Below are 25,991 nucleotides of genomic sequence, written 5' to 3'. Positions count from 1 at the left end.
AGATGTGACAACAATCTTTGTATTTTATAAGAAATACACTTTCAAGTGTGTGTGGGGGGGAAGGAATGCATGTCTGTCATGTTATGGCTTTGCATACAGAGGAAGTTTCATGTCTAATCCTTTCTAGTTAAAGGGTCTTGGGTAGAAGATCTTCCTCTACCTGACACGGGAGAGCTGCAGTCAGAGCAGGCAGTATTAAGTCAGATAAACAGTTTCCTTTCCCAGTGTAAGGCAGCTTCATCAATATATCAAATTCTGAACAAGGCTAAAAATGTGGATCAATCAATCTGCATACTGGAGTTGTGTACTGGGGTGGGTGGGTGGGAAATTTCATACGAACCTGTGAAAACCCTCAAAACTGCTGCAAAATACAGGGAGAACAAAAAAGGTTGGGAGGAGATAGAAGGTAGGAGTTAATGGGGAGGGACAGGAGTTCCCTCCCCTGTGAGTCTCAGCCTGAATGGTCACAATACCTTTGTATGTTAAAAACAATGAGATAAACACAACTTTCTTATTTTGCAATATCCCATCAATTAAATGCTCCAAAGAGCGCACAACATAGTTCATTCAGGACAAGATTTTTTAAAGATAATTGAACAGTGCATGAAAAATAAATGCAGCATTAAAAAGTTGGATGCAAATACCAAAACCTTACCACAAAACCATTCTACCACCCCAAACCCCATTCTAATCCACATGAATTTAAGCTGTCAATGCACTTGGAAAGGAAAGCTGCAACCACAAACTGTCAAAAGCCAGCAACAGTCCTTTTAAATAATTTTGTTCTAAGAACAGCAACTGAAAAGGAAAAACAACCTAAAAGTTCTTCAAGAAAGCAACTTGCAGAGGGTTTTTTTAATGCTGCGCCTCAAAGAAATTGCTCAATTTATATGCCCATAATAGTGCAGCATAAGCATATCTTCAATTTTATTAATTCTGAACTGTACTGAGGTCACGAAGAAAGAGCGTCAGCCCATGGTGATCCCAGACCACACTGTTCCTATTTAAAGATCAAGAGTTCCTGTCTCCCTCCTCACATTACCATTCTTTCCGTCTTCAGCATCTGCATAGCCCCTCCCCTTCCAGAATTTCTTGCCTGAGGGACAGTGATCAATGCAAGACAAAGTGGGTGTGTGATCAGCATCTCTCACAGGAGGGAGGCTTTGCACAATGCAATTTTCTTAAAGCCCAGCTGTAGCAAATACCAAGCACCACAGCCATTGGGAACCACTCCATACTACACTCAAGCTCCTCTTTCATTGCTCTGGAATCAGAGCCACCTGAATGGAATTTTATTTCCACTTCCAAGAACCGCAACTCTTTTAAGTTCAAGGTTTTGTTTTTAAAAAACAGCCGTGCATGTTTCCCCTTCCACAGGAAGTGCAAATTAGTCATTTTCTACACCACTGTATTCCAAACTCTGGTGCAAGTCCTGCTATTTCATGCAATAAAATCCAGTTTAATTCATAGATGCCACCTGTCTAAACAACATTAGCTGATAAGCATTGCTGTTTTTTTAAAAAACTCAAACCATTCCAGACTTAACCAGAAATATTATCTTTACTTAAATCTCACAAATGTTCTCTTTGAGATAAAAGAGTTTGCTACAAAACTGAAAACTGGCATTGTTCTTCTGTTATCATGTTATGGTAGCTCAAGTCTCTAAGCACCAGAATCCCTATATATAGCTGATCAGTTACAGCTGTTAATTGTGGAGGGGGGGGGGGAGAACATGACCAGCTGACATCTGCTTCTTGCTTGCTTAGTTAATGGTTCACTTCCAGGTCCTAAAAGGATTGTAGCCTCTCTCGAAAGACAATGTCGGACCCCATCTATGTCTGGCTTCTACAGTGCCTGTCTTGTTCTGGTTTGTCCATACAATGCAAATTCGAGTGAACTCACATCTGCCACTGATCGACCCAATTCGTGAGCAATCTTTTCCCATCGACCAGGAGTCCCCCCTGGGAACTTAACCATACTTCTTGTCAGCTGGCTAAGGTCCTCTTCTGTCCATTGAGGTGCCTGTAAAAGATTTGCAGAACATTCATTATGCTAAGGAACTAGGAGGATTTTTGAGGGCTAAAAACATAGGAGCAGAACACATAAGTAATCAAATGACACAATGTTGTTTTTAACAGGTAGATGCATAATTCCTACTTTGTTTTGCTCTGCAAAATAATGCAAGATGTTGTAAATGGATCAACTTTATCTTGTATATTACCCATAACACATATAGGTCTGCTAATGCTTATTCATTCACAATAAAATGGAGATTTTTTTTCTTTGTCACACCAAAGGAAAAAAGCAACACCATATGATATCAATGTTTCAAAATAATCTACAGAATCCTCTTCTCCAGGAAGTAATTTTTTAAGATATTGCAAGAGATTTGTTGAGTGGGTAACTCAATGAAATCAGAAAGAAGGCACATCAGTGGTACTGACAATGTGAGAAGTGACCAGACTGAATAACTTCTGAGCATGATGCGCACTTGGGGAAAAACCATGCAGAAAGGAACTCACTGCTCTTTACAGAGGCCAACACGTGACAGCCATTGCAAAGGATCCCAGCTTCTCATTTTATGACAAATCACATCAAACCAAACCTCCCAACGCAAGAGAGCAACAGTTCTGCCTTGAGCAACCTTAACATTCACACATGCACAGTTGTTTCCACCTTCCCTTTTTCTCGAAGCCATCTGCATCAAGCTTCCTCCACATAGAGTAGCAAGCAACAGCTTCCCCACTTCTATTTCTTTCTTTAAAAAAGAGCACTTTATGACAAATAACCTCCCCTAATCACCATTTCCGATAATGAACAGCCATGCATCAGGCAGTTTGCATTACAGAGCCATCAGCTCAGAACAACAGTCAGAGGTGAATGACCCCAGAGACCATCTCCACAGCTACGGCAAAGCCTCTCCCTGACGCTAATCCTGCCTGTCATTCTCCCACTGTGCTCGAACCACACTGACGTCCGTCCGCCCGCTGCACTGCAAGCTTAACGGGGCCCTTCCTGACTTTTCACTGTCTCCTCCAATCAATGGCTTGAGCGTGCTCTTTTCACCATGTCCAAATGGCAGCTTCACTCATAATCAGAGTGCCTTAGCCCTGTTTAAAGGCTCCCCAAAGGCACACCTATTTGCATTCATTTGCAAAGCAAACCACTTTTATTCACTTTGTCCTGCTACCAAGAATGCTCCCTGAAGCAGATAAATTGGCATAAATGTACAGCTTGCCACTTACGAGGCAGAAAATAATAGCCAATAGTAGGGAGGATTTGATCAATCATCTTGTTTTGTGTTGATCTTTTGTGTTCATCTTCATGTATGTCTTTGTTCATCAAAAAGCTGAAAATCATATCTCTGTGACTTTTTGTACAAGCATTCATTCATGACTAGATGCAAGGGTGTGCGTATGGGGAGGCGGAATACACCCACACATGCAAAGTGCGCACACACACACACACTTTAGCGGAGGAAGTGGTTTTATCCGGGGTGGGAGGGGGGAGGCAGAAGGAAACAAGCTCACAAGAGCTTCCACTTGCAGGGGGAAAGCTGAATTCCACAGGGAGCAAAGAAGGCTGCCATGAGAAAACCGTTCTCCAGAAGATCAGTATTTATCAAAGGTAGGTAGTCAGTATCCAGGAGCCACATGGACAGACACAGGCACTGTCAGCCAGGGTTCAAGAGCCCTTTCTTGTGTGCACAAGAGCTAGAAGGAGCCTAGAAAGATACTTAAACATGGCAGTGTCCAACATAAAACTGGAAAATGGGGGAGGGGGGGAAATGACACAGCACACAAAAAGAAACCCATGCAAGAATCAGCAGTGCAGCTTGCAGGACAACATCAGCATTGTTGGCAAACCTGCCAGTGAAATTCTGTTGTGCTGGGCATGCAGAGCTAAGGATCCAGCCACTAGAGAGACTACACAGAAATGAAGCCCTTTTGTAGTTGTCAGAAATTTTTGTCAGATAGGCAAAAAGTTAAAGTTAGTGCAAAGTCAACAGAGGAGCACTGTTTTTCTATTAAAAGGTTCTAAAAATGATCTTCACCTGCTGATCACATATACAAAATTAAACTCTGTGAAGCGAGTGTCTAAGTACAACTCTCCCAGTCTTATGAAGGACTTCAGACTGCTCAAAAGGGAAGAAAAAGGGAATGTGAGGAGAAACCATTTCACAAGTTATCATCATGGAACAAATGACAACTAATTTTCAATCCCTGTTTTTTTCTAATAGGTTTAAATAATGCAATCACCATCACTATTTAAAACTAACTAATATTCAAAAAAATTCTGCAATGAATGATGGCCTGAACTTCAAGTCTTGAAAGACATACCACTTAGACAAGAAAAAAATTAAAGCTCCTTGCTTTTTCAGGTCAGGACTACAGTGGTACTACTTGTCATGCTGGTTTACAGAGTTGAAACTTATGGCGGTAACTGGCAAGGTCCAAAGAGTTCTGAGAGGTCAAGATCCAAAGATGTTTGGAAGAGACAGACTTTGGGTTGATTCTCCTTTCCAAATGTAGTCTATTATATGGTGCTGGACAATGTTCTGAATGTCCCCCCCTTCCCCATTTATAAGAGTTGCTTCTGAGATCCAGTAAGGGACTATACCATAGAATGCTGACAAATCGTTCTGAATTGAAGAGATAAATAAAAGATTACCTATGAACCCTTTGAATAGTGTGGCATGACAAGAAAATACACAATTCAAGATGTACTGAGTACATAGGTGCTTCCCTACAAATAGGCGCTTCCTTACAATATGCAAGATAATGTGAGGTCAGTGTCAGGGGTGCCTGCCATAATCCATGCTGTTTGTTCCATACTGGCACGATCTATACTATTTGTTAAATCAATGTCTGCTGGAAGGAGAGTAGTATGGCATAAATTTTAGCACCAAAACTGTTGTTTTTAAAATTGTACTAAAAATTTCAAATTGTAAACCGTTTTAACTTTTTAATTGATTTATTATTGTAATTGTTTTTATTGTTTTATTGTTGATATTACAATGTTGTTAGCCGCCCTGAGCCTGCTTCGGCAGGGAGGGCGGAATATAAATATGAAAAATAAATAAATAAACTTTTTTAGGGGGGGGGATTGGGAACTTCTGTTCTTTCACTTTGACTGTTAACTCTGGTGTACCAAACACTTGCTTAGCTATCTTGTTACTAAGGCAACCAGAGTCTGGCCTTTCCAAAGATACCCTCCTAACTATAGCAACCTTAGACTGAACTGATGAGAGCGGTGGGAATATGTTTGAATGTCTTGGAGGCAGGAGGAATGGGCACCACAATTCACCCGCAAAAATGTTCTATATCTACCCCATTGTAACCATTAATACTCAATCCTGGCAATGCTGGTCATGTATAGATTAGTGCTGGCATTTCAGTAGTAATAAACTTTATCTATGGTTTCATCAGAGAAATTCGTTTGATGGATACCTGGCTGATTCTGACAGCCAGGTATAAGAGTATATCTAATTCTCAATATGGCTTCATCTATAAATACTTAAATCCAGACAGCAAAGCCATGGACAGAAAAACATAGCTATTCTCAAAGCCCGGGTTTGTAGAAAAATCAAGAGGGACACACCAGGAGGGGTGAGGGGGTGGGTTAAAATTCCTAAAATGGTAGAAGCAGTGCCAGTAGCTTTAAGAAGCAAATGCTCTCAATGACCATTGCAAGGAAACCACAACAGTACTTGCAAGCTTCCGAACTTGGTTTCTGACAATAAGAAAGAGAGGGAAGAGGCAGGGCCTTACCAGGGCTATTCTGAAAGATGACTTATTGGGGCCAGGCCCAACAGCAACCACTGGATGACTCAACACTACACAACTTGCACGAGGAATCACCTAGGACTGGCTGCTTACCACTGCTCAATAGTAGCCACCCCTCAAAATGTTGCAGAGCGGTTAAGAGTCTCAGGTTAGGATGTGGAAGACACAGGTCTGAACCCCACTCTCCTGTAGATTCTCAGTGCATGGCTCTGGGCCAGTCACACACATTCAGCATAACCAGGGTTGTTGGGAGGATAAAATGGAGGATAGAAGAATGAAATAAGCTTGCTTTGGGTCTGCACTGGGGGCAAAGGTGGGGTACAAATGAAGCAAATAATAACTATAGCTGAAGACTGGGGCAGATAAGAGATTAGTTGGTTGTTAGGTAGGAAGGAAGAAGGAAACAGGGGGAAAGTGGAAGATATGGGGGCTGCCAGTGAAAAATAAATAGTGTGGGGGAAAGTAAGGTGCTCCCTGCAAATTCCTGCAGGTTCCCTGTGGTGCAACCAGGCCCAGCCCAGCTGGTACTACACAACCCTGACCAACCGGGCAGCTAGGCTGCCACCGCCAAGTGGGCCAGACTTTTCATGGAGATAGGCAGTCGATGAATGGAAGAACAGAAAGCTTAAGATGGGGGGCAGATTACGGTGACAGTGAAGAAGAGAAGAAGCAGAAGAAGCTTATGGAAGCTTTCAGGAAGGGAAAAGAACAGTAGAATTGAAGAATTGCAGATTGATACCCCGCCCTTCTCTCTGAATCAGAGACTCAGAGCGGCTTACAAGCTCCTTTATCTTGTCCCCCCACAACAGACACCCTGTGAGGTGGGTGGGGCTGAGAGGGCTCTCACAGCAGCTGCCCTCTCAAGGACAACCTTTGCGATAGCTATGGCTAACCCAAGGCCATTCCAGCAGGTGCAAGTGGAGGAGTGGAGAATCAAAACCAGCTCTCCCAGATAAGAGTCCATACACTAAACCACTACATCAAACTGGCTCTTCTTATGGAGGCTTTCAGGACGAGAAAAGAACCGAGAGAGGGGGAAATTCCTAGCACCGTGGCCTGAAAGCAGATGGAAAGCCAGTACAGACAGAATGAGACCAGAGTGATACAGAACTTATGACCCACTCCAGTCAGTATTCTGGCCACAGCATTCTGCAAAAATGGCAGCTTTCACAGTGTCTTCAAGGGCATTCCTACATACAGCACGCTGCAGTAATCTAACCTAGATGACACCAGATCACACACACAGTTTTAGATGTTTTATGGTCTGTTCCTTGCTTAAGGATTACTTCACTAATGTTATTTTAGATATGAAGTTATGCCCTGGATGGACTGCTTTTATTGGAATGGTTTTTTATTTCTTCAGTTCATTGATGTTTTTATCTGAATGACTGTTTTTATTGTGGCTTGGTTTCATTGTTGTAAGGGGCCTCAAGCAGGTATGGAGAGTTGGCATACACATTTTCTAAATAAATATTCATTTGTGTGTGTCTTTAAAAGAAATGTTTCACATTGTCAATAATACTTGTCAAGCACAGGGATACAGCAAAGAAACCTCAGTTGGGGTGGAGGGTAGAGTGGAAGACTGAAGTCAAGTGGAGGATCACAGCAGTACAACTGGGGGGAAATAGTAAAGGGATTCAAATTTAATCCTATGGGAGAGACGAATAAAAGATGGGGGACTTGATAAATTGTTACATCACAAATTGTATTATATCGTTGCCATGGTTTGGGTTTGAGAAATTGCAATATTTGACTGTTCTATATAGGCAGATCAAAATGAGTTTATTTGTATCTTGGGGTTCTAATTCGTACATACGTTTTAGAAGCAACTCAACTTTTCCTCTTCCTACCATAAACCCTTTCCTACCCATAAAAAAAAATTACATTCTTGAAAATTAGCTTATCATCCTAAAGGCTTCTGGTAGCGAATATCAGCTTTTCAATTTTTTTTTAAACAGGCTTGTTAAATGTGCATTTCTTTTGCAACAGTTAATTGTGCCTTTAGTTGCAACGGATCCTGCAATTCAACTGCTACAAGCAGTCAGGAGGGTGGTCCACAGTGTGAATTTATTCCCTTCTTCTATGCTGGAGTCAATCGTAGTCATTAGAGTCAGATGAATGCATCAGCATAAGCCTTTGTCACTTAAAACGTGTTTGTTCAATATTCGTGCAACACTGGATCAAACTCGTCTCTACAGTCAAGTAATGGAAGGCACCACATGATGAGTAGACAGCTGTTGTGTCTATATAAGTATCCAGATTTTACATCTGAAAAGCTGTGCCTTTTCATTAAACAATACAATATAATTCTCAAACATTAAAAACAATACAATTTTTAAAAAATCAAAATGAAGGCATTAAGCATTGTTTTTTAAAACATGAAAAGTTAAACAATACATTCGGTTATATCCCTGCTGCTTTGGCCAAATCACAGTTTAAAATATAACTGATGGCATAATGAAGGTGAAGACTTTTCATACATGCCCTCCCCCCAATCTCTCACAGTAAATACTGCAAGGAGACAGCAAAACTGCCTCTTACAACTTGCCGATACTAATTGCCAGTGACCATTTTTCTACAATCAGGTTGTTACTTCTTAAAAGAATTAGATTAAGAAAAATAACTTTTTTCATGAGATACTAATCTACAATTGAAGGTATGAAAGATTACATACAATCTTATATACAATTTAATTACAAAACAAACAGTAATTTGAAGATTTCCTTTAGAAAGAGGGGGTATATCCTTCTGTAAAGCCTTTTTCCAATCCAAATAACAAAATGACTAGCCCACATCTAAGCACATTTAGATTCTACTGCACATGCGTTTAAGTCTGTCCAATGGAAACCTATATACAACCTTTGCTGGATTCCACTCTATTATTTCACCTCTTTTTTAGAGTGCTAACACTCTCAACAGCTATACAGTCTACTACAGCTACAATATATATAATCAACCCTAAAATCAATACACACCACATTTAAACCTAAAAATCTGCAAACACATAATGACATGGGAAATTTTAATTATAAGAGTTGTTCCAGGCAAATACACATTTTGCACTGAACATCCGAGCTATCAAAAAAAAAAAAAATAAATAAAAGGGAGGGGGAGATTTGGTCAAATACTTTTAAATAATCAAACTACCCAAAATGACCTGAATCACCAACAGGTTTTTATTAACATGAGGTTAATTAATATGAGGTTAACAGTGCAATCTTATGAAAAGTTACATCAGTCTAAACCCATTTACGTGGGACTATACTATTTTCACTATTATTATGGAAAAAATGAAATCAAAGTTTTGAAAAGAAATTAACGACACTGCTAGTTTCAAAATGCTAGTTTCAATAATGCTGGATAAGGTTTCTATTGATGTGAACAATTTATTAAACTACACTTTTCTTTGGCATTTATTTAAAAAAACCACTAGGGCCAGCCTACAGTTACAACACTAATGAAAATTAAAATTAAAACAAAAATGAATAAAGGTAACAGCAACTGTGGAACAAGGTTTAAGTCATCTAGAGAAGCTGAAATGAGAACAGGTGGCCAGTATTCATTTATTTGCAATATATTTTCTGCTTATGAAAACAGCACTCAAGGTGGCTTAGAGATAAAATTAGCACTGAATATAATTATATTTTAAAAATTAAAACATCTTTTAAAAACCAGCAAACAAAACAGTCACTGTAGACCACAAGGAAAGGTATGGTATAAATGTTTTAATAAATTACTAATAACTCACCAGCAGAACAAAAAATTTATGATTGCTGCCAAGCTTGCTACTAACAGCAGCTGGGCTCACCAAGGCAAGTAGCTTCTCTCCTGCTCTGGCTTGCAATGAATACCAAGGGTATGGCCACACATATGGTGGCAGCCTTGGCTTTTCATGGACCACTGGGCTGTGATCAGTAACAGGCAGCCAGCCAACAATATTTCATTGGTTAATGGACCAGCATGCCAATCATATACATGTTTCCACCTACCTACAATATTGCCAAGCCCCCCATCAAGCCCAAAACTTTTGAAGTTAAGTGAGAACCATAACTGAAGTGGAGCTGCCAAATCTGAATGAACTGCAGGTTAGACCAGACTAGGAGCAGCCCCTTGTAAGGTCATCTCATGTCTGTGGTCAATGTGAGGCTTGGGTCATACAAGATCTGACACAGACATGCATGCATTCTTTGACCACAGATGCTATATAAGCAACCAAGTCACCCAGCAAAAGATTTTAAACATCAATAGGTATGGAAAACACATGTATGCACTGGTACACTGACGTTTATGGCTGCATTTTTGATAAATGCAAGGAATACTGAGGACACATAGCTTTCCCCTACTCTTCTACTTCATGCACATAAACACTTGCCTAGAAAAAAACAGGTTTCCTACCTGTAACTGATGATCTTCGAGTGGTCATCTGTGCAGTCACACCAATGGGAGAGGCGCCGGCGCCGATCACGATCGGTAACTTCAAAGCCGCGGATTTCCGCGCCCCCATCCCGGTGCGCAGGCACCCCCTCCTCTGCGCATGCCCAACAGGACAGGAGCGGACATCCCGCCAGTTCCTTCTGACCGCTGCAGGAGCCCTAGAGACGGACCCGCAGCAGTGGGGAAGGCGGGCAGGTAGTGTGACTGCACAGATGACCACTCGAAGATCATCAGTTACAGGTAGGAAACCTGTTTATCTTCTTCATGGTCTCTGTGCATTACACCAATGGGAGAATAGCAAGCTCACCGCATACCTGGAGGAGGGTTGCGTGGTCCGTCAATAGGCGAGCGACTGCAGAACTGCACTGCCCACCGACGAACTCTGTCTCCACTGGAGGTCCAACGCATAGTGCTTGATGAACGTATGCGGGGAGGACCAGGTAGCTGCTTTGCAAATGTCCCGCAATGGCACCCCTTTCATAAATGCAGCTGAGGTGGCCATTGCCCTTGTGGAGTGAGCTCTGATAGGCCCTGGCAGAGGCCGCTTTCGTAGCAAGTAGCACAACTTAATTGTCTCTGTCAACCACTTGGAGAGTCTCTGTGAGGAGATCCTCCGCCCTATGGAGGCTGTGGCATACGAGATGAAGAGCCTGGAGTCCTTGCGCACAGGTCTAACCCTGTGCAGATAAAAGGAGAGTGCCCGTTTCACGTCAAGGGCATGAAGGCGTCTTTCCGAATTCATAGTTGGGTTCGGGAAGTAGACTGGCAGATAAATTTCTTTGTTTAGATGGAAGGCAGACACTACCTTCGGTAGGAAGGTTACATCTGGTCGCAGGTGCACCCCCTCTGGGCTGATCTGCAGGTAAGGGCAATCGCAGCGCAAGGCTGCCAGTTCTCCCACCCGGCGTGCTGAGGTGATGGCCACCAGGAATGCCGCTTTCCACGAGAGTAGCTGCAGGGAGCACGTGGCCATAGGTTCAAAGGGTTTCCCCATAAGAGCCTCCAAGATGCCCGGTAGGTCCCAGGAAGGCGTAGGAGCCCGGACGGAGGGGTACAGCCGTACCAGCCCTTTTAGGAAACTCTTAGTGGTAGGGTGAGTAAACGCCGATCAGCCCTCGATCTGTTCGTGATTAGCTGAAATGGCCGCCAGGTATACTCTGATGGAGGAAACTGCCAGTCCCTTGTCCAGCAGAGAGAGCAAGAAGTCGAGAATGCTAGGGAGGCCCGCAGTCCTTGCATCTCTGCCTCTTTCTGAGGCAAATTTCACAAATTGAGCCCATTTGTAGGCGTAGGATTTCCTTGTCGACTCCTTCCTGCAGTTGAGGAGGACATGCTGCACTCTCTCAGACAGCTCACTCATCCGAGTTTCCATGCCGTCAGTTTTAGGTGCGGGACGTCGTGGTGGACTATCCTGCCCTGCTGGGAGGAGAGTAGATCCGGCGCCCCGGGAAAGTGGTGAAACTTGCCCTTGGACAGCTGCAGCACCGGGGCGAACCAGTGTTGCCTGGGCCACCAAGGGGTGATCAGAATGCCCCGCGGGCACTCTCTGTATAGTTTCTGCACCACCCGTGTGATGAGCGGGATCGGGGGAAACAGATTGAGGTGAAGCCGATCCCAACGAAGCAGAAGGCCGTCCCCCAACGACAAGGGATCTCTCCCTCCCCGACAGCAGAAGCTCCTGCACTTTCTGTTGTCGCGGGTGGCGAAGACATCTATCTCCGGAGTCCCCCATTCCTGGAAGACCGGCTGGAGGAAGGTCCAGTTCAGTTCCCATTCGTGCAGGGACGCTCCTCCCCTGCTGAGGAAGACCGCGCATACATTTTGCTCGCCCGGGAGATGAGCTGCAATAAGGTAAGTGTTCATTTCCATGCAGATCTGCCAAACCTGCAATGCTAGAAAACACAACTTGCGAGACACCGTGCCGCCCTGCCTGTTGATATAGGCTAGCGCTGTGTTGTTGTCCGTCAGTATTGCTACTGTCCGGTTTGCCAGCAATGGCCTGAAGGAAAGGATGGCATGATGAATCGCCAAAAGTTCTAAGAAGTTGATATGATACTGCAGGTGATCCCTGGGCCATCTGTTGCCCACGCAGAGACCGTTGACGTGTGCACCCCATCCCCATAGGGATGCGTCTGTGGTCAGAGTCATTGTTGCCCGTGGCCTGTGGAATGGCGCCCCTTCTAGCAGATCGCATCTGTGACACCACCAGGTCAGTGACACCAGAATCTCCCGTGGGATGGAAAACCTGCGTCGTGGAGGGTCCACCCCACAACGGAAACGTTGTAGGAACCACAACTGGAGACTTCTCATGTGTAGCCTGGCGAACGTCAGCACCGCAGTAGTGGCTGCCATTAGTCCAAGTAGCCGCAGTATCTGGAGAGCGGTCACAGTTTGGCTGGATTGGAACGTGCATACTAAGTCCATAATGTCCTTTGCCCTCTTCTCCGGCAAAAACGCTTTGCACTGCCGCGTGTCCAGGATCGCCCCGATGAATTGGATCCTTTGGGATGGATGAAGGCGGGACTTCTTCGTATTCACCCGCAACCCCAGCTGCTGGAGGAGGTTCAGGGTGGTGGTGATGTGCTGCAGGAGGTCGAATTTGGACCTGGCCACCAGTAGCCAGTCGTCGATGTACGGGTATATTGCTATGCCCTGCAACCTGAGGTGGGCCGCCACCACTATCATCGTCTTTGTGAACACCCTTGGGGCTGTCGACAAGCCGAAAGGGAGTGCGTGGTATTGAAAATGTGAAGTCCCAAAGGCGAACCTTAGAAATTTTCTGTGAGCCGGATGGATGCTTATATGAAAATAAGCATCCTGGAGGTCTAATGTCGCCATCCAATCTCCAGGGTTCAGCAGAGGGAGTATGTTGGATAGGGACGTCATACGGAACTTTTGGTGTGGTATAAAGTCATTGAGTCCCCGAAGGTCCATTATGGGTCGTAGGCCCCCATCCCGCTTGGGGACAGTAAAATAGCAGGAGTAGAACCCCTGCCGTACTTGGTCTGGCGGAACCGGTTCTATGGCCTTCTTCTCGAGCAGAGTCCTTACCTCCTCTTGGAGGGTGGAAGATGGAGTGGTGTAGACGAATGTTGGAACCTTCGGTTCCTGTTGGAATTCGATTAGATAGCCCAGCCGGACTATCGACAGCACCCAGTCTGTTGTTATGGATGACCATGCTCGGAAAAAGGGCCACAGGTGGGTATGGTCTGAAGTGGTGGGGGTGTAAGAAGGAGAGGGGGGGCAGTCAAAGGCCCTGTTTGGCCGGCCTGTTCCCCTTCTGTCTAGAGGACTGAGAGGAGGTAGGCGAGTGTTTAGCCTTCGTGCTGTACTGGGACTTGGTGAAGGGGGCCGTAGTTTTGGGCCTCCATTGTTGGTCCCCTGATTGTTTTTGGAAGGGTTTCTTGCTCCACGTTTTCGACCATGGACGCTTGTTTTGTTGCCTGGACGACGCTGGGACCCCCAAATTTCTAGAGGTACGGATGCTCTTATCCATGTCTTGGAGCACCGTATCGGTGGTAGCACTGAATAGCCCCTTTCCGTCGAAGGGTAGGTCTTCGACGTATGCCTGGGTGTCCGTTTGTAGGGCTGTGGATCTCAGCCACGAGTGTCTCCGAAGAGCCACAGCTGTTGTAAGGGTTTTGGCGCCTATATCCCCCGCATGTTTTGTGGAGTTTAGCTGCTGTTTGGCTAATGCCATGCCTTCGCTCTGAATTTTCCTCAGGGCATTCTTGGATTGTTCTGGAAGCCCTGGAAGTAGCGTGGATACACGGTCCCATAGGGCGTACTGATAGCGCCCCATACAGGCAGCGTAGTTGGCTACCTTTAGGCCCAGCGCTCCTGCTGTGTAAATTCGTCTCCCTAGACCATCTAGCTTCTTACCCTCCTTATCTGGAGGAGTGGCCTGGGTTTTTCTGGCCTTGGATGATGACGCCACCATCACTGAATTTGGCCTGGGGTGGTTGAAGAGAAATTCTGCTGAGGACTCCTGAATACGATACATGTGGTCAAGCCTGCACGATGTAATAGGAGTAGAAGCAGGCTTGTCCCATGAAGCTTTAGCGGTGTGTGACATCACCGTGGTCAATGGAAGCGCTACGGCCGTCGATGTATCCATCTGAACGATGTAGAATATGCTATCGGTAACGACAGGCACAGGCTGGATAGTTGACAGGGATAAGGACTGCGCCATCCCTTTTATCAGCTCCCCGTAGGATTTTAAATCCTCTGAAGGGGAGCTGGCTGGTCTTCCCCAACCTTGTTAGGTGAAGATAGCTCCTCTGAGGACAATTCCTCATGCATCGAGCCATCCAAGAATCCCGGTGAGCGCTCCGGAGACTCTGACTGGTCCGATTGAGTGGGTCGACCTCGAATCTGTTCCGGAGTTACAGCCTCTTCAGTGGGAGGAGACTTCTTTCTCTTGACTGGTTCTTCAGTCGGAGGCTTCGACATCGATGCCGAGGGCTTGCGTTTTGGGGGACGGTATGACGTCCTGGAACGGTATGATGCTTCCGAACGTTGGTCCCATTCGGAATGACGAGGAGGGAACCAGGGGAACATGGATGGCATCGGGCAGGACCCGTAGAGATACTGCCATTGTCTTTGGTCCCGTGACAGCGGTGGCGGCGTTCTCTGTCGTGGGGAAACCTCTCGATGCCTCCTAGGAGATCGGTCCTCCGGGGATCTCTCCTTTGATGATCGACGATCCCATCGATACCAAGGACTCCAGGATCGGTCCCTCTGGGAGGTCTCGGGTTGGTCCGGCTGTGGCACCTGTCTCAGGGTCAGAGGGGAGACTCTCTGTGCGCTGCGGGATCGCTCCCGACGAGACTTCTCCGATCGATCCCGAGAGTCATCCTTCTCCTCTTGAGTGAGGTCGGAAGGGCTGTCTTCTCTCACCGAACGTTGTGCCGATTCCAGATCTCGGTCGGAGTCGGACGAGATCGCTATCTGCGTCGGCATCGATTCGAGAGTTGGTAAACTCGGTCGATGGCGCGGAGAGGCCAGCAGTCGTAAGGGTGGCAGGGCTGGAGTTATCGGGTCGAGCGGCGACGTCGGGGATGGAGTCGCAGCGACCTTCCTGTGCTTCTGCTTGTCGGCCTTTTTCTTCGACCCCGCAGAAGCTGTTTTATCCTCCTTAGACCTCTTTTCAGGGGGCGATCGGCATCGAGGGAGGTTTTGTCGGTATCGACCACCGACGCCGAGGATTTTGGCGCGCTTTCTGATGACACCATATTCCGCGGAGATAGAGCCTGTTCGACCAAGGCTGCTGCGAGACGAGCCGCTCGGTTTTTCCGGGTTTGTCTGGAAAATCTCGCGCAATGGGTGCAAGAGTCCGGTTTGTGTGTCTCCCCCAGGCACAGCAAACAAAGGGTGTGGCCGTCCGGAGGGGCGATTTTGCTCCCACACCGTCTGCACCGCTTGAAGAAGCCCCAGCGCTTTTCCATATGCGAAAGCGTGGGGGGGGGTGAGGGGGGGAAAGAGGGAAGGGAAGGGAAAGGGTACTAGAGTTAGGGAAAAATAACAAAAGTAACACTTCACCCCACTCACGGAAGACGAAAGGATGCAATATCGCTCAAATATCCGCACTGGAAAAACCAGCAAGGCTAGAAGCAAGTAATCCACCGACCGTAGAAAAGATCGACTGATCTCAACGGCGGTCAGAAGAGAACTGGCGGGATGTCCGCTCCTGTCCCGTTGGGCATGTACAGAGGAGAGGGTGCCTGCGCATGCGCACCGGGACGGGGGCGCGGAAATCCGCGGCTTTGAAGTTACCGATTGTGATCGGCGCCGGCACTTCTCCCATTGGTGTGATGCACAGAGACCACGAAGAAGATCAGTGAGCAACTATTATCTTTGGTCACATTCTGGCTTTCTTACAAGGTGTCAACAACAGAAGTAGGGCAAAGCAACAAGCAAAAACGTTCCCTTCTCCATCTTCAAGTGTTGCCTAATTCCCCCCTCTAACTCTTCAAATTAATTTTTGAACGATTTTTGTAAGTCCCTGGAAATAAATACAATGATGCAAATGCAGCACTGCTCATGTGGAGTAGCAGCAAAGAAACACTCTCCCTGAAGGCCTCCTCACCTATAGCTAGGGATACCAGAACACTTGGTGGGAGCAGGGATCCCCCACTGCCAGGACTCATCTCTCCCACTGTGGATCAGCTGGCTGGTGGGGGGGGAATTACGTACTCCCAAAACAAGGAACATATGACATGTCAGCAACATAACTATGTGGCTTCAACATGACCCAGAAGTGACATAGGCACACCAGATCAATTCTGGCGCAAAGATTCTATGGTAGAAGCTAATTCTACCAGAGCATCGCCCTGATGTGCCTAAGACACTTAAGGTCACACTGGAAGTAACGTGTGCACATCGTTGAAATGTGTGAAGAAACTCCCATCTGCTGATAAGCTCACCCCCCATCCCCCACTGGCTTCCTGGAGGAACCTGACAACCCCATCTATATGTCAAGTTCATCTTGTTAAAATTAACACACTTCAGAAGTCTTTTAACATTTACCACCCTTTCTAATAGGATGCTTTTGGGGGAGGGGATAAAATTTAAGATGTTGAGCCCCAGCAGTAGCTGATACTGGGATCAATTCAAATGTGAAATCTGACTGCAGCAGATTATGGGCGCTGGCTGAATGCCTGGGCTCCCTTTCTACTGGAATTCTCTTTCTATGCCTTGTAACTATGTCACTATTTCTGAGATGTCTTCGAAAACCAAGCAATGCAAACTTTAGACAGATTTTAAAATAATAATAGAGACAGAGACAGCAAGCATTGTTTATTGAACATATTATATTGTTCTTACTAATTGTTCTCCATTTCCTGCTTTCTTTCTACATATTCTACTGGCTTTTTAGTATTGTTTCCTAATTCTGTAATCCACCTCAAGTCTCAGTGAGAAAAGCAGCAGAGTCTAAATGAAGTAAATTACATAAATGAATAAGGAGTTACCTCTCAGAATAGTAGTTTCTTTATCCTGCTCATGCACTGAAATGAAGAACCTTTCTAACTCTCTGCATAGCAAAGCACCACAAAGATCTTGACGTGCAACTCAGTCATATCACACAAGCAGGACTACTTAAAACTCATCATGATTTGCGATAAGGAAAGAGCAGAGTCCCAACTATCCATTTCACAGTGGTTTTCTCTGAGGGAGCCACTCCTTCCACCATTTGTTGGACTACCTTTTAGAGTTGCTCATTACTGAATACTTCACTTTTGTTAAGATACAGAGTGCTATTTAAATATCTCAGGTCAGGAAATCCCCTCCCCCCCCCCCCAAAATAGGGGTACTTTCCTATCAAGATTTCCAAATCAAAAAGCTTTCTCTGAAACATGGAAGCCTGTCCATGTTCTGGAGCTTTACTTCCTCACAGTCAGTTCTGAGCTTTACTTCCTCACAGTATTTATGTATGCAAATATCTCCTCACAGAGTAAACTGGTGCTTAGTGTTACCTTCCTGTAACTCCTCCCCTTGTGTACTAGATATGGAAACTGAATGAAGAGAAGGTCTGAACTTCAAGGAAATGAGGGGAAAATGGAGGCTGAAGGAAGGGGATTACTAAAAGCAAGAACTACAGGGGGAGGGAGTAGAAAAAAGAAGATCCATGCACAATTGGGTTCTGCTACTATAATAGTTCACCTCCTGTCTGGACAGGAAAGTTTAGCATGCAAACTATTACAATAGAGCAATATTCAAAAAAATGTGGATCCCCTGAGACTGAGAGCCTAAGAAAGGAGAAGAGAAGAAAGCCTGAGCTAAGAGGCAGAAGGCTCACAGACATGGCAGAAAACATCTGAGGAGACTGGGGAAACTGTAATTGCGAGTCCCTGATTTAAGTATGGTTGCAGAAAATATTCCTGAGCATTCTTAGTTTTGAGAGGAATGCTAGCAGTCAGGGAAGTTAAAGGCTTGTTGGTGAAGGGCTTAAAGCCTGCCTAGACTGGAGGTAACATGTACCATATTATATTGACAAAAGAAATAAAAGTGAGGGAATTGGGGGAACAGCAAGACTAGGAAACATTTATAATGGAATAAAAATTAATAAAAGACCTAGGGACAGAAGAGACCATGTTCACTTGGCAAAAAAGGGAGCTGAAGTATGTGAGGAGGACTACATTACAAATAACACTGTGGGAGTTGCGCAAAAATTATATTTCCATCCATTAGCATCTAAGACTGTTACACTAAAAGGACGATAGTTTATATAAATGTTCAAATAAATGAGAGCACATATGATTATTTCCAATACAATAGATTCAGATAGATAGTCATGCTTGTCTGTATCTGAAAAAGTGTGCTTGAACAGGAAAGCTTATACCTTGAATAAAACTGGTCTCAGACTTTGTTCCAATGAAAGTAAACTTATTCAGCTGGCTATGCTACTGCTTTAAACCAAGTAAATGTGACTAACTGTAGTGTTCATATCCACAGAAATTCATGACTTAGACGGTGGAGTGGACACTAAGAAGGAGACTCGGTAAGGGACAGAAAAAAGGAAGGAAGGAAGAGACCTCTAATTTAAATCTCAGAGAACATGTTTTTATGTGTGTATGTACACTGAAAAAGTATAATAGAGTACACACAGACAGACAATGCAATCAAAGGCCTGCAGAATGATGCTGTAATTAACAGCATAACCCAAACAGCAGATGCCTGGATTCTGTCTTATCCTTGGAAGAGACAAACATCCTAGTGCCTGGATCTTCCCATTAAACCTGGGAGACGACATCCTGCTCTTACAAAAATGTTAAGGGAAGAGTAGCTTGACAGGATGAACACCAGCAACAATTCAATAATGGCCTGCTGGACAGGGGGTGGAACCAAACCTAGCTTATGTGAGTTCTAAGCTTGCCCCCAGGGGCAATTGGCCAAAAAGTCCTGTTCAGCCCTGAAGCAAGTTGCTTTGGGCCAGGAGAAAAACTTCACTTTGAATCCAGTTCTCTTAGGCAGAATGAGGTTGCCTCTTCATGTGGACTGAACTGAACTGTCCAGATGAGAAGGGTCCTCTTCTGTGCAAGTAAACTAGAATTACCCCCAAAGTTCTCAATCAAGATATGTGCATGGCAAGTAAGAGCCATCTGCTAGGTTTGTATTTAATTTTTCTTTTCTGACCAGGAACTGTGAAGGTATACTTCTTTAGAGGGCTTTAAAAAAAAGATACCTGAAAAGGCATTTTGACATTTTAATATTTTGACATTTTTGCTTTACCCACTGCAGTCTTAAAGAGTTTGAGCTGTTTAAAGTGCCAAAAAGCATATGTGGCAAGTACCGAATTAAAGTATTAGTTCTAAAACTCCACACAAAGCAGCATTCAGGATATTCAGTAGCTTGAAAACTGACGGTGTACTTCTGAAGGATAATTCCAGCAGTGCAGCGGTAGATTAACACACCCCCAACAGCCTGATGGCAGATTACAGCCTCCAAATCATTAATTATGCCGACTTTCCAGTAATTGCTACAAAAATTTGCAGAAACAATATCTGGCCCAACATCACAGTACGAAATTGAAACAAACAATTCACTTTTCTGCTGCCTGGGCACTCCTAAGAGAGTCTGAGGACATGAACATGCAGTCTGTCATAGGCCCAGCACCTACTAATTCAACATGCTGAGATTTAAGATTTTCTTTTAAATAGCCGGGGAGGGGATTGTTAGCTTAAGCCTCTTTTTTGTTTTGTTCCTTTATTTACTTGTTCAGAAAAAAAAAATGATGCCACCTCTCCAAAGAACCTGCCCAGGGTGGGTTACAAAATAAAATATTTTTTAAAAGCTGTTATAGATTGCCAATTAAAATCCAGCATTAAAAAAAAACAGCCAGAGAATAAAAGTCACAGAGCACAAAATGAATAACAGTTTCCAGGCTAAAGGCTGAAATGGTGTTAAAAGATCAACTCCTTAATTAAAAGTTTGAGTAAGGAGAAATGTTTTGACCCACCACCTAAAAAAGAACAGCATAGTCATCTGGGCAAGGGCAAGGTGCCACTACTGTGGTTGCCACCTGCTCACCTCTGAAGGGAGGGCCACAGAGAGCAGGGCTTGTGAAGCAGATCTTAACAGGACAAATATGGTAAGACAAACTGAACAATATGGTAGAAGGCAGTCCTTAAGTAAACAGACCTCAAGCCATTTAGGACATTAATGGTAAGAACCAGCACTCTGAACTGTGGCCAGAAATAAATCAGCAGCTAGTGCAGATCTTACCCCACATGAGCGACAGTATCCCTGTATTCAGCCCCCCAACAACCCGAGTGACACATTTTGGACCACCTAAAACAGGGGTGTTGAACTCAGCTGTTATGAGGGCTGGTTCTGACACAAATGGCCAGGCCATGTATGTCATAAAATGTAATATAATGTAGCGGAGATTAAAATGTTATAAAGGACACAAACACAATTGAAGATATTTTTTAACTTAAAATATAAATATGCTTAAAACCCTTGCGATATCTTGTTTAAAATGGAAAGGTGAGGAAATAATGGGATTTGGCAATGCAATTAAAAAAAATAAAATAAAGAAAAAGCACAAGGATCACAGCAGGAACTAAAAATATAAAATGTTCTCAGCCTGGGAAAACAATGAAATGGCATTGCAAGCTTCTTCTCCCCCACCCCTGGGTCCTACTCAGATTGGAAATTGCTCTCCAGTGTAATATCCCCCTTTGGTTGTGGGTTCCCAGGTTAGAGTACTCACTAGGTCAGATCCATTCAGCAGAGGCAAGCTGCTCAAAGCATCAACCCTTGATTTGCAAAACACAACTTGAAGAAGCATGAGCTTCAGCTGGCTATAGGAATGCTGAAAAGTGAAATGATCTCCATTCCATTAAAACACATTGCAGCACAAAGTAGCAAGGAAAACATGGAATGGATTTTCCATTAAAGTCTCTGGGCCCCTATCTATCTAGCACAGAGACCTTGATGAAATATCCACTCCACATTTTCCTTGCAGCTTTGCTTCCTGCTACAGCCAACAAAGACAAGGCAGAAACAGCCGGAAACTTCAGCACCCTCGGAGCTTCAGTGGATGAACACAGGAGAGGGAGGGGGGAGAAAAGAGCCCTGTGGGCCTGATTAAAGCCCTGGGCAGGCCGGTTCTGGCCTGCGGGCAGGACATTTGACACCCCTGACCTAAAGTTTCCTGGACTCTTACTCTAAGAGTGGCTGTCCTGTGTCTTTAAATGTGAGCTGCAAAGCAACCTTTGAAAAATCAGGAGACAGTTTCAAGCATAAAAACATTAAGTGATGGAAGATACCATACCCTTCCCATCAAGCTCCTTATCCTCATCCCAGCCAGACTAGCCTTCTTCCAGAGCGCAGCTTGGGGGCAGGGGAGAGAAATGGCCAGGAGAAGCAGTAGGCAAAGAAAAGGTTTCACATACACACAGAGGTGTTTTTTTTTTCTTTTGGAAAAAGGTGCTGGAACTCTCGAGAGGAAAATGGAGAAACCCAAAGGTGTTTGTCATGTACTTCTAAAGATTTGAGAATTCTGTTTCCACAAAGAGGTTCCAGAACTGCATTCCACCACATTCCCCCAGGAACAAAAAAAGCCCTGCATCCAGCTTTCTGTGTACTATCTGGCCACTCAAAATAGCTTAGCTACCTCTCCTGGTCTTCTGCAACAACCCAGGCCTGCAGCTGCTCTGCACAGTTTGGCCCACAGACTTGAACATTTGAAATCAGTCACTTAGTACCTTTTTACATCTTACATTTAACCAAGAGCTGCAGCCAAATACTGTAGTGTACCTCAATGACATGTTTTCAAACAAGTTTGTGTCACATTCCCATAACATACTTATGTTTTCAGTGCACATCTTTCAAGATTCTCTATTCGCTAAATCTAAACATATCCTGAGATAACTGGCAACCTTAGCCTGGACTCGGACAATATCATACAATTTCACTAAAAATTGCAGTACAAGTCATGATCTTTTTCAGAGATTGCTGGTTCACCTAATTGGAGGGTTCCTAGCTTTTATTACCTCTAGGACTGCCCTGCAGGTCCAGTAGTTCCTTTATCAGGTGGCACAGGTTTGTCTCAGATTAGAATGCTAAATCTTACCAACTCTCCAGATTTGCAGGCCAAAGGCTCCGTCCACTCAACATGTGCTCTGGTGTAGCATTTTGCGCCAACACATATTTAACATCAGGGCTATTGTTGTAGAAAAGCCCAGCAGGAACTCATTTACATATTAGACCACACCCCCTGGTCACCATTATTTTATAAAAAAAGCCCAGCAAGAACTCATTTGCGCATTAGGCCACACCCCCAATGCCAAGCCAGCTGGAACTGCCTTCCTGCTCAAAAAAAGCCCTGCTTAACATTAAATAGCAAGAGCTTCTATATATCATTGTTCTGAAATAGGCAAGTATTAACAACAAAATGGGCCAGTGCAACAGGATCTACATGTAAACGAGTTTATCAACCAACATTTTATCTTTTTTTAAAAGAAACTTTTAGGGAAGTGGGCCAGTGAGAGAATGTGAATGTCAAACAAGTAAGAAATGACAGATTACTGCAGCGTAACAGAACTCAACCAGCTCTCGTCAGATAGAGATTTATTGCTTCCTCTGTCACTCAAATGACTTTCCAGCCATCCCTCAGCCTATATCCTTATCCCCATCTAACCAGACAGCCTAAACCACCTCCGACAGAAACAGGACACTGAGGGTAAAAATTCTCTCTTTAATCATCTTTGATCTAGATTGGCACCACCAACTTGACTGATGTGAACATAGTTTCTATGAAGAAAATTCTGCTTCCTTTTATCAATTAAAGCAAGCATTACAGTCACAATTTTTTTCTTTTTTTTCTTTGAGGCTATTATTAATTAGGCCAATTAAGTACATATCAGTTCTGACATTCCCATCTCCTGAGTATCATCACCAGGTCTCAAGACAGAGTATAATTAAGATGCTTCTTTCTGAGCCAAGCAGCTTCTGACTATTTTACCAACTCTAGCCAGCTGAATTTAAGAGTAGCAGTGTTCAGTTAAGTAAAACAAACATACCACAACATTTTGTCAATGGCAGCTCCTTGTAATATTGATAATCAATGCCCTAGAAATATTCCCCAGATTCCAATATTATTCAAAGTTATTATTTACATCAGTTCAATTTTTTGTGTGTGTGTGTGTGTGCATGCGCATGCACCTGGAAGTCATGGTGACCTCTGGTGATTGACTCCTAGTGGGGGATATTCATAGAGGTGACTGAATAAAGTCTGCCCCTGCCTCCAGCTCTAGTATTTCAAGTAGGTCTCCCATCCAATACCAGAGTTGACCCTGCTTAGCTTCCAAGATCTGATGAGATCAGGCTTACCTGAGCTATCCATGACAGACATCAGCCCAATTTTATAAGCACACCCAGTCAACTCCTACACATTATTTTTCTATTCTATTCTCAAGCTGCTTTAAATGCTTGCTAGGAAGCCCCACCTTTACTTTTTACACTTACTGTCATCATTTTAAATCCGCTATGAAGCTCATCACATCAAATCACAACTGGCTCCATAGGAATACATTGCTAGAAAAACTAAGGTTTCAGATTTAAAAACTACAGTAAGCTAATTTAATTTTTTCCTGTTTCTGTTATTACTTCAGATTTTTCCGTGATAATTATTAAAAGCAAGATAACAAAAATACAGCCATACAATACTGCTTGACTTTTCCAAATGCCGTTTCATAAGTTTTTATCTCATCCCAAAACTGGATACATCATCTCTCAAGGTGACTCAGAAAATTCAAGCTACTTCACAAGTATGTTGGTGCTTAGGTAAGATGCCTATGTAGCTACAAAGATTACAGCTACTTGCTTCAGGAGAATTTCAGGTGGTGTTGTACCTGTACTGCAATGGTTACAGATGCATGCAACAAATATTACCTATCCTTTTCCATCAAACAGCTCCACAATAAAAAATAACCAGTGGAAATCCCATGGAGTCAGGGCACATGATTTCATTCAATAAGACCGTATCATGGGCATAGGAAATCATGGAAGTGAAAATCCAAATTCCCCCTCAGCACTGGGGTCTGGAGTTACATTGCTCCAATGCCTGTGCATCAGATAGTTATGAAAAAGATATTTAGTGTTTGTTTCTTTGTAACTACCTGCCTTTTCCCAAAAGAGATTCAAGGCAGCCAAAGAGTGTTATGATTTCCTACCAAAGAGGCTCATCGTCACATCTGAGAACAAGAAAGGGGAAGCGGAAAGGTCAGAGATCATCTGAGTGACTTTACTGGACAGGAAAAAAAAATTAAAAATAAAGCCTGTCACACTTTTTAAAATCCCTACCTTCCTCCAGGGAGTTCAAGCAGCATATGTAGTCTGGTTGTTCCCCTTCCCCAGACGAGTAGATTACAGATTACAGAATAACCTTCCTTGATAACAGCTGCTTTGGAGAAACAAGGAATCTATGATAAAGGAAATCATGAAAGCCATACAGATTCCTAACTAGGATCCTAGCTCCTCCTTGACTGTCGTGCAGGTGACTTTACACAGTTTTGATGCTAGCAGCAAAGCAGAAGGAAATATAGCTGGTAGGGTCAGGTTCTAGTATCAGTATAAAGCACCATCTCCAAATTTGGTAGGTTTTTCATTTAAAAAAACAACCACCTTACCCTTTGTTGTCTGCAAAAACTAAGTCTTAATTAGGACCAGGGCTTTTTTTTTTTTTTTTTAGCAAAGCGTAGTTCCAGCTGGCTTGGTGCCAGGGGGTATGGCCTAATATGCAAATGAGTTCTTGCTGGGCTTTTTCAACAATAAGAGCCCTGCTTAGGACCAAAATTAACTGTTTAAAGTGGTGACATATACAGTAGGATAAATGTTTGCCGGGTCTATCTTTAGTAAGCAGTTCATCTTTCTGTCCTTATGGAAATGTAGAAAAGGCAACCTACATCTGCTGCTATGTTAGCAAACTGAGGAATCTTTGGGCTTCTATGCTCCCCCCTCCCCTCCTGCATTAACTGCTAGTCAGATATTTCCACTTAAATGGAAACCACAGTTTGCCATCACATCTGGAACAGCAAACTACAGTTTGTATCTGCCCATGTGTCATGAGGGCGCCACCGACGCTACCACCACTCTGCAACCAGGGGCCCTTGGGAAGGCAAGAGTCCCCTCCCAAGCCCTTCCAATCCCTTCCTTTGGCCAAGAAAATAGGTGTGTTGACCAGCAGAGTAACAAAGAACAACAAAATGGTTTATTTAAAACAGGAAAATCAATAAAAGGTAAGTGAACAGATAAGGTGCTTTAAACTATAGTAACGTGGGTGAAGGAAAATAAACATAAAGCCCCTAACACGACTAAACTTAACTGTCCTAGTCTATTAGGCCCCAGGCCTTGGCCTGCTCATGCTCTCCCTCAGAGTGAGGGTCCTCTTCCTGAACAGCAGCTTCCTTCCGGCTTGAACTTTCAGGAGGAAAAGAACAGCATCTGTCTCCTGAGAAAGCTTTTTAACTATTTCCTCAGAGCCTACTGGGACACCAAATGGCTGAAACCAGCACCAAGCATTCTGGGGATTGTAGGCTGTCTCTTCCTACTGCGAGACAGGCCTCACAGGCTCCCTAGGCCTCTCTCACACAGCACAGCACAAATCATGACACCATGTGAACCAGGTTTTCTACTCTGATTTGGCATAAGGTAGTTTCATATGGTCATAATTAGATAAGTAGAAAACAACAGTTTGTTGTGAAAATAGAAATACCTAATTAGACTGCTCCACAGAGGGGAGGCAAGAGCACTACAGGGTCACCC

At 44.1% G+C, this 25,991-nt stretch overlaps 1 protein-coding gene across 2 annotated transcripts in view; it reads right to left on the bottom strand.

Annotated features, from left to right (window-relative positions):
• The window catches only part of DNAJC1 (DnaJ heat shock protein family (Hsp40) member C1), a 127,942-nt gene that overhangs the window by 13,269 nt on the left and 88,682 nt on the right, over positions 1-25,991 (bottom strand). For both annotated transcript variants that reach the window (XM_060248384.1, XM_060248385.1), the window contains exon 9: positions 1,903-2,022. In XM_060248384.1, coding sequence (XP_060104367.1) covers positions 1,903-2,022 — 120 coding nt within the window. The remainder of the gene's footprint in view (positions 1-1,902; positions 2,023-25,991) is intronic.

The sequence above is a fragment of the Heteronotia binoei genome, chromosome 10 (genome assembly GCF_032191835.1).
Source record: "Heteronotia binoei isolate CCM8104 ecotype False Entrance Well chromosome 10, APGP_CSIRO_Hbin_v1, whole genome shotgun sequence".
NCBI lineage: Eukaryota > Metazoa > Chordata > Lepidosauria > Squamata > Gekkonidae > Heteronotia > Heteronotia binoei.
Note: the sequence above shows the minus strand (reverse complement) of the source record. Positions and strands in the feature narration are given on the sequence as shown.